At 43.2% G+C, this 9,850-nt stretch overlaps 1 protein-coding gene across 1 annotated transcript; it reads left to right on the top strand.

Moving 5' to 3' along the window:
- The first annotated feature begins 3,232 nt into the window (after positions 1-3,232).
- Positions 3,233-7,674, top strand: LOC103703616 (UDP-glucuronic acid decarboxylase 2-like). Its single transcript, XM_008786525.4, has 6 exons — positions 3,233-4,068; positions 4,889-5,036; positions 5,455-5,534; positions 5,683-5,766; positions 5,907-5,981; positions 7,028-7,674. The coding sequence occupies exons 1-6, from the start codon at positions 3,448-3,450 to the stop codon at positions 7,349-7,351; spliced, it is 1,332 nt and encodes a 443-aa protein (XP_008784747.2). The 5' UTR covers positions 3,233-3,447; the 3' UTR covers positions 7,352-7,674.
- The last annotated feature ends 2,176 nt before the right edge of the window (positions 7,675-9,850 follow it).

Genomic DNA, 9,850 nt, shown 5'->3' with positions numbered 1-9,850 from the left:
TTATTAATCTTATAAATAATTATTAGTTGACATTAAATTAGATGTTATGGTCCATCTAGTATCTTCTCATTTGATTGTTTAGTAATTCATCTCTGGGTGATAATTGAAGTCCAAAATGCCTGATTAGGAACCAGTACTAATTACCACCTCGTTCTGGCCAAGGAAAATGCATGGCACAATGACAATAAAATAGTTTATACTATGCAAAAGATAAAGTGAAAAAAAAAACAGAGATTCCATAGATTTTATCAAGGTTGATGTCAAAATCTAAATCAAATTGACATGAAAAGGTATTATTTAAGACTACAAAAAACTTAAGATTAAGAAAATATATAGATCATAAGTAAGTCACTTTGCTACCTTGTAATTATTTTACATAAAATTGGGGCATCATCCACATGTAACATTGGGCTCTCCAGTGAAGTCCATTCCGGGCAAAGGAAGCGTAGGGCTCTACACTTCCAATTTCCACAAAGCTGGAATGTTTCCTATGACCACATTGCCTTTGAATCTTCTCCACACATTTTGGGATAGCCCTAATATATCATTTCTAACATTTTATTTTAACCAAATGTCCACCTCAACATCTACATCATTGCAGTCACATACCAAAATTTTTGTATTGATTGAAGTATTTAACTTAAACAATATCAAAAAAATTATTATTATCATGTTGGTATATCATAGATAACTATCAATTCCTTGATAGTTCCTGTCAATTCCATTTAATCTAAAGTTAAGAAACATATCTTTGTCTCGATCCTTATTCCTTTCTGTACCATAGATTCCACATATTAAAAGTCATCAAAATAAGTTTTACTTCCAATGATTGATGCCTAACTTCCATTTCATTCTTAGAAAAATTGCACCTATCACACCTGGTTGCCTTCAAACATTCTTGCTCAAGAATACAACAAACTATTCTACAAACTGCAAATCTCAGCAGCTTTTGAACCTTTTTATGCAATTAAATGCATCCATAAAATACCTCCATAATGACTACACTATATGGGATGTGACACAAGTAACATAAGAATAGACATTAACCATACATTAGGCACCACATGTGTCATCAGTCATCAGTCATCACCATGGCATGCAAAAGCAAAGTATACATGCAGCATTTACCACTAGATCTTAACATATCTTTTTGCCACCTTTTTACCAGCTAGTTATCAGTTTCAAGATTTTTTTATGATCAACTAAACATGTTAAAATTATTTTTTCAGACATCATATTTTTAGAAATTATTATTATAGAAAAAATATTTTAATAAGATTTTTTTTTTTTTTTTTTTTTTTTTTTACCAAATGAGTCCTCTAAGACAAGTCCATCACCGATGAAGCTAAAAGTCCAAGTGGAGAAAACGTGCACCAATACATAGCTTTTTCTCCCCGAGTTGCCTAACTAGACTCAGCCCAAAAATGTCATGCCATTCTCATGGCCAACTCTTCCCCTTGATTAGCGTTTAGCGTCCCAGAAAACGCGCACCCAAGACTTTCCCAACCAAAACCAGACCTTGCCCAACCGACTCCCCCTATACTTAGTCTAAACTAAATGACTGTTCAAATAAATCATTAAAACAAAGATAGCACTCTAAAATTTATAATTCTAATCAGTGGAACACGATCACAGCCATGCAACTGTCGCACACCTAGTCATGCACTCGCCAACCCACAAGGTCCCACTGGATCACAGCCGTTGGATCTAAAATCATACAGGTTATACACCCCAAGTCAAACAAAATTCCATACCAACCACCCGGACTCTACCAATTAAAGAAGAATCTAGCGATTAAAATATAACGTATAATTTAGCTATCACCTTCCGGACTTATAATATTAGTAGTATATGATTATAAAATTAGTGCCAAAAGATATTAATCTCCATAACTAACATTTATATTAATTAATTTAGGGGATGAAGGATGATCGAACGTGGAAGCCGACGCGTCCATGGTCCCCGTCATCGTCTTATTCTCGCGGCGCCAACGGCGGAATTCCGGACTCCGACTCACTCTTTAAATGTCATTAAAAGCACAATTAAAGTCCGTATAAGTAAAAGCCCACGAAGCCCACATACTTGTCCGAAATAACTGATTCAACAAAAAGCCAAACCAACCTTTGTAAGGGCTGATTAGTCATTTTACTATTCCATAGCGGTCAAACCAAGGGTATTTTCGAAGTTTTGAAGAAGAAAAGGGTTTATTTTAGGTCTAGGAGAATCTCAGATGCACCTAGGCGGGGTAGTTCTATATACACCCCCCTATTGCTCAGGACACCCCCCAAAAACCAAAAAAAAATACCCAAACTAACCTTTAGTGTAATTACCATATTGCCCTTGAAATTTTCTCATGCACCCCCCTTCCTCCTCCTCCGTTTCGTTTTGAAAAGAAAAAAAAAAACACCCCTCAAACCCCCCTTAAACCCCTCCTCCCCCGTTCCCCCTTCTCCCTCTCGTCGCCGGCATTCTCCCGATCTCCGACCACCTCGCCGGCTTCTCCCGGAACCACCTCGCCGGCTTCTCCCGATATTTTTTTTTTCACGGTTCGTGCTCCGTTCGGCACTGGATCGCCGAACAAAAGGCTTCTGTTCGGCTGAACAGTGCCGAACAGAAGCCTTATGTTCGGCAACCCTCAACCGAACAGATCTGTTCGGCTGCACAGTGCCGAACAGAAGGCTTCTGTCCGGCACTGTTCAGCCGAACAGAAGCCTTTTGTTCGGCGATCCAGTGCCGAACGGAGCACGAACCGTGAAAAAAAAAATTTCGGGAGAAGCCAGCGAGGTGGTTCCGGGAGAAGCCGGCGAGGTGGTCGGAGATCGGGAGAATGCCGGCGACGAGAGGGAGAAGGGGGAACGGGGGGGGGGGTTTGGGCGTTGGCGAGGTGTTTTGGAGGGGAAGAGCGGGGTGGGGGGGTTTGGGGGGTGTAGAGAGCAATTTAGGTGAGGGGGTGGGGAGGGTGGGGGGTAATTTAGGAATTTTTAATTTTTTAGGGGTGTCCTTAGCAAATGGGGGGGGGGGTGTAGAGAGTATTTAATTTTTTTTTAATTTTTGGGGGGTGTCCTGAGCAATAGGGGGGGGGTGTATATAGAACCACCCACCTAGGCGGCATCCATGTTCAATAGTAGGCAAACGGATCGGACGTTCAGGACGGAGGATGGGTTAAAGATATTTTGTTCCTGCGGGATATCAGAACGGGACCCTTAAATAAATAAATACCAGCGAGAGTGCTGGGTTGAGGGCAGCACCACCCACGCGCCGGACATCGAGCGCGGGCGTATTTCCGATTAGATCCTGGGGCTGGTCTTCTCTACAAAAAGCCTCCCCCCTCCCCATCTTCCCTTCCTTCTAACAGCAAAGAGGCCGGAGATCTTTTGCGGACACCCCCCTCGAAATATCTCCCGTTTACGTTTTAGTCCCTCGCCCTCTTCCTCCGCGACCGCCGACATGGGCTCGGAGCTCATCTATAGACGCCACGACCCTCAGCCCCAGGATGGCCCCGGCGGGTACTCGCCGAAGCCCCTGAAGCGGTGGTGGTGGCTGTCGCGGCCGCTCCGCTACCTCCTCCGCGAGCAAAGGCTTCTTTTTGTGCTCGTCGGAATGGCCCTAGCCTACCTCGTCGTCGCCTTCCTTCCCCGGGCGCCGCCAGCCGCGGGATCCGCCGTCGGGGCCCACCTCATGGTCGACCTTGCCCGCCGCTCCACCGCCGCCGCCGGCGGGGGAGGGTACTACAGCCACCGGGTGGCGCTCCCGGCGAGAGGATTCGTCGGGGGGAAGGTGCCGCTGGGGCTGAAGCGGAAGGGGCTGAGGATCGTGGTGACCGGCGGCGCGGGGTTCGTCGGGAGCCATCTCGTGGACCGTCTGATTGCTCGCGGGGACAGCGTGATCGTGGTGGATAATTTCTTCACGGGGAGGAAGGAGAACGTGATGCACCACTTCGGAAACCCTAACTTCGAGCTCATCCGCCATGACGTCGTGGAGCCGCTCCTCCTCGAGGTCGACCAGATCTACCACCTCGCCTGCCCGGCTTCTCCCGTCCACTATAAGTTCAATCCCGTCAAGACTATCATATCCTTTTCGATCGATGATATCTGTTCTTCCTCTATTCACAATTTCTTCTTTTCAATAGATTGGATTGGGTTTTTATTGATAATGATCTCTCTTCTAGCTCGGAATCCTCCCGATTTTGTTTTTTTATTTATTCTGATAAAAAGTTCGCCTTTCTTTCAATTTTTCTATGGATTTCTTTTTTTTTTATAAAGCTACCATCTTTTTCTTACAAATTCTACACATCGCTTAGAATTATTCCCATTTGGGAGTTTCTTTTGTCGATTCTTCCATGATTTTTTTTCATAAAGCCACATTTTTTCCCCTGCAAAATTGTAGGTTTTACGAATTGTTCCGATTCTTTCTCCCACTTTGTAATCTTTAGTGATTAAATCGCCTATTTCTTTCATTTCTTTAATCTCTGTTTTTTTAAAAAAAATTACAAATTTTCCCTTCAACATTTCTTAAATTTTACGCATTACTGTCTCCGCTTCATGGATTCATCTGAACAGAGCATCTCCTTTCACTCCCCCAAAAAAAAAAAAAAATTTCTTTTTATTATGCAAATTAATTCTCTCTTCTATGACTCCATGTGTTGCTGTTATAGAGGGTGCTTTCTTTTGTCTCTTTTTCCTTTCTTTTTCGGTAGATACTTTCATTTGTTTCTTTGCCGGGCAATCTCATCCTTAGATTCTACCTTTTTCGGGCACCTATTTCTGTTTCCGGTTGAGTGGGGACTTACCATCTTCCCTCTTCTTGGGACTAAGGGAAAAAGGTGGCAACTTTTTGCCTTATTTCTTCCCTGTTAGCCTTAATTCATCCATTTTTGGGCTTTTTGCACAAGACCAACGTCGTGGGAACTCTCAACATGCTCGGCCTCGCCAAGAGGATCGGTGCCCGCTTCCTTCTCACCAGCACCAGCGAAGTCTATGGCGACCCTCTCCAACACCCCCAGGTTGAGACCTATTGGGGCAATGTCAATCCCATTGGTCTCTCTCTCTCTCTCTCTCTCTCTCTCTCTCTCTCTCGGCTTGTCGGTATGTGGTGATATTGGTTGGGGGGGTGGGGATGAAAGATCTAACTTTGTTTCCTAACAATGCCAAATGGAATCCAACCCATTCAAAGGTCCAAATTTCTTTTTGTCCCCCTCTTTTTGTTATTTTCTTTTGAAAATAATATATAAATTAAAAAGTGATTTTTAAACAGTAAAACATATAGAGCATATTTTCATTTACAATTGTAAAGAAAAATGTTTATTGAAAAATAAAAGCAGCATTAAATACATACCTTTTCTTTTTTGTCCATTTCGGTTGGTGGGATCGGGCTTCCCGGCTGTCGAGGGGTCACGTTACCTGTCTATCCGCCTCCGCGGGGACATCTGACACTTGTTTTGGGCTGGGCTCGCAGGCGTTCGGAGCTGCTACGACGAGGGCAAGCGTACGGCCGAGACTTTGACGATGGACTACCATCGCGGTGCCCAAGTTGAGGTGGCCACCCCCCTCTCCCTCTTCTCTAATTATCAATTAATTATAACCAAATTAGTTCCTTAATTAGCTGCTTATAAGGTAATTTTCATTAATTATTATTATTATTTTTTTAATATGAATCATTTTTTTTTTAATTTCTGGGATACAGGTGAGGATTGCTCGGATCTTTAACACATATGGGCCTCGCATGTGCATCGACGATGGCCGAGTCGTCAGCAACTTCGTGGCCCAGGTCAGCCTCCCTTATTCTCGGCTCCTTTTTGGCTTTTTAATAATAATATTAATATGTTTGTATTAGTTTAATAATTTTAAGATACTTTATGGTTTAATTATCGTGCTAAAAAAATGGGGTTGTTGGGCACAATGTTTCAGGCGCTGAGGAAGGAGCCAATGACGGTTTACGGGGATGGGAAGCAAACAAGGAGTTTCCAGTACGTCTCAGATCTGGTAGGGTTTCTTCTTTGTCTCTTTCTTTAGAGGTTTAATATGTGGGAAAATTACAGCATATTTAGGTTTCTGTAAAACTCCTTATTTTTTTTTATAGCTGCACTCTCTTTGGGCCAGAACAGACGAGTTGAGGCAAACTTGGTCACTATTTGTCTCAATTCGATTAGTTTAGAGCAAGATTTGAGCTGTTGAGGAATTACTAGTTTATGGTGAGGTTGTGAGAGTTTTGAGGCTAGGATTTGCACAACTATATATTATTAATCTAGTATTTTTATTCGTAAAGTAAAACTCAAATGGCATATGGCATGCGTTATTTATTTATTTAATTCAAGTTGAATCAAGCGAAACATGAATAATTAGGGTGTCATTGGGCTAGGCTTTGCCCATGCTTAATTTTTGGTCCAGGGTTTGAAATCTTAGTTCTAGTTAATTTTGTTTTGTTTTTTATTTTTCTTTTTTGCTTAACAAACTCTTTGGTTTTAGTCTGCTATACCTAAAGCTAACATAAGCATACCAAGCAGAAGACTAGCACACAAGTCCAGGATTCATGTTGGGACGGGCCAGGCTTATATTGGGCTGGATTTACCTGGAAAATCAATTTTTTCGGGGCAGGCCCCAGCCCGGAATGGCTATTCCTGAGCACAACGTTGTTCATAGGCTTGAAATTTAGCCTAATTGGGCCTTCCTAGTCCACTGATACCTCGCAAGCTAGGCCCTGTGGTTAGTCTGTTAATTCAAATTCACATTTGGGGCTCTAGTTTTGTTTTTCATTTGAGCACATCCTCAACAAACTTGATCTTAGCTGCACGATGGCTGCTTGTAAACAGCTTGCTCAGCTTATAATGCTACCTCGCCTGCTAATCTTTATCTTAATAACCTGATTTATAAAAAAAGTTAGTGACTATGGAGCTGAGTATATCACAAAGAGATATCATCAATAAACTTCGATTGTTGTGATACGTTACATGAGAAGAGACATGTATGAGGAGATTGAAGCTCACAGATAAATTAGTTATAGAGATTTTGATTATGAGAACTTGCAACAGGTTGAGGGGTTGATGAGGTTGATGGAAGGGGAGCATGTTGGGCCATTCAACCTTGGAAATCCTGGTGAGTTCACAATGCTCGAGCTTGCCAAGGTGGTGCAGGAGACAATCGACCCCAATGCCCGGATCGAGTTCCGGCCCAACACCGAGGATGACCCCCACAAGCGCAAGCCTGATATCACCAAGGCAAAGGAGCTGCTTGGCTGGGAGCCCAAGGTCTCCCTCCGCCATGGCCTTCCCCTCATGGTCTCTGACTTCCGCAAGCGAATCTTCGGCGACCACGCCGGCTCTGATGCCACAACCGCTGGAACTGGCACCGCTTGAGAATCTTCTTTATCTCCGTTTCATTAGTCAATTGAGGACCTCATCCATGTTACACTCCAAGAAAGAGAAGAAGGAGAGGGATCAGTTCTGGTTACATTTCTATTCTTGATGACTTGGCTTATTGTTCCTTTATTTGTAGCCCTTATAGCTGCTATTGCTGTAGGCTGAGGAGAGCCAACTGCAAAACAGGAGTGCCAGAACCTTTCATTACCATATTCTTCTCTCCCATTTTTAAGTAATTTTTCCTCTTTGAATGTTGAAGGAGGTATTCCTTGTTATTTGTTATTGCATTACAATATAGATGTTTGGTTTCTGTCATCGAATTTTTCGTCTCTCTTTGGTGGCATGCCACTTGATTGTTGTTAGGACATAAGCTTTTCTGTAAGCCTACCTGTAAAGACAAGAGGTCTTCATACTTCTCTAACAGCAAAGCTTAATCAAGTTTGGTATACCCTTATTTTAAAAGATGCAGGTTGGATTCTAATTCTATGTATGAATAGGGGAAAGAAGTTCTCTACTTTAAAGTTTGGTCTTTTGTAGGGTAAAGGGACAGCACTCCTGGTGGGACTTTCACCCACCTGTGGAGTTTTATAGAGCTTATAGGTCTTGGACAACTCATCTCCTTCATGCTTCAATAGGATAAATGTCTTTGATAGGGAAATCCTCCACTGAGCAAAACAATTGGACAGGTTCATCAAACCCAGCATTTGACCAATAATTGTGAAGAATAAGCATGGCCACCTATGTTGGAGCTATCTTTGGCTAGCATTCAAAAATGCATGAGTTTAATCAGACTAACTAATTATTCCTCCACTGCTTCACCATCATCCATGGATGATCTTTTTTTAAGGAAGAGAGGGAGATTCACCTGCAATATAATTACCCAAGCTGAGATTTTTGGAGAAAACCATCCAAGACTCAAAATCAGAATCTCAAGGAAGAAAGCTGCAGGGGCAGAGCCCCATTTCTTTATAAGTTGTGCTTGAATTGTAACCAACAAATTAATTCCTTGAGAAAATAATATAGCCTCTCAAACCCATGGAGGTACACTGATTGCTCCTCAAATATTCTGAAAAACAGAGTAGGGAAATTAATTGCACTGGATCAACCAGGTTATCACATGACTGGAAGCTTCATTATCAAACATTATCGCTGTTGCTTCCACTACCCAAATCACCATAGTTTCTAAATCATATTGCTTCGTGTTGGGGGAAAAATGAATTGCCCCAAAACACGTGGAAATGCATCGCCGGCACGTGACGACGGGCGCAACGGCAGCAACCCTCAAAGCGTCCGACCTCAAAGGCGTCCGACCTTAAGGCGCCTAACTTCGGAGCTCACTATCTTGCGGCCTTGATCTCGACTAAGCTGAGCCTGATCGACCTTACATTCGAAGAAGACCCAGTTGAAGGATGAAGCAGACTTCTCCATTCCACCGAGAATCGAGCCCCTCTCCTCCTCATCTGGGATCCAATCCCATGACCTCCGCCTGAGCGACTATCAGCAATTAAATGCGCACGATCTCCACGGACCTCCCGCCTGCCTAAAATCTCAGGCCATCCACGGCAACTTGTTGACTCACTCAATCCCGTCCAGTCATCCACGGCAACTCATTAATTCACACGATCACGCCCAATCATGACGGTAACCCATTAATTCGCCCAGTCACATCGCAGGTAACCCTGACGCCCCTCTTATAAAAAGGGGAACTTCTTCCTCTGAAGGAGGGACTGGAAACTTCTGACTTTGACTTCCACATACAACCTCTCTCTTTTTCTCCACGAAAGCTCCTTCCGACTTAAGCATCAGAGGGTCGGCGCCGGAAACTCCAGCCATCGGCTTCTTGCAGGTTCCCCGGAGGACGCAGCCTGCCGACGCACCACCTCTCGGAGCTTCTCCTTCTTAGCCAGTGGTCGCCCTCGGGTCCAGTTTCCAGCAACACTTCGCTTGCGAGTTCTATCCCTTCAACTTTGCACAGAGAGAGCAAAATCTCAGCATATCTGGGAAAGAAAGATCCTGCGACTGCTCATCTTGATGTGCATGTTTTGGTTGACTATTGTCAAACATCATAGGAGCAATAGTTAACGATTGGTCTTCTCAAAGACTAGGATTGGCCATCTCTTGATAGGTTGACCCTTGAATACAACCTGAGGAATGGGAGTAACTTACTCTGTTATGGCTTGCAGAAAGGTTATTAGGTGCAGATGAAGAGAAGGCCTTACTTTAAAATCTTGAAGCAACCCAAAGAGTCGATGCCACCACCTTTTCCATGCAAGTTTTGTTCTACCAAAGGCTATTAAGAGCATTAAATCATGATGAAAGGTGTAGAGATTTGAATGCGTCCCATGTTATTTCCAAATTGGCATTGATCAATCATCAGAAGCTTCAAATTTTTCACCACGTCATGGTTGTCATTTTAGTTTTGTTCATGTAGCTTTTCTTCTTGAGCTATAGTTGCATCTAAACTTGCATGGACTTGAAGGCAGACAAGGAACCATA

The sequence above is a fragment of the Phoenix dactylifera genome, chromosome 3 (assembly GCF_009389715.1).
Source record: "Phoenix dactylifera cultivar Barhee BC4 chromosome 3, palm_55x_up_171113_PBpolish2nd_filt_p, whole genome shotgun sequence".
NCBI lineage: Eukaryota > Viridiplantae > Streptophyta > Magnoliopsida > Arecales > Arecaceae > Phoenix > Phoenix dactylifera.
This window is presented reverse-complemented; position numbering and strand designations above follow the sequence as displayed.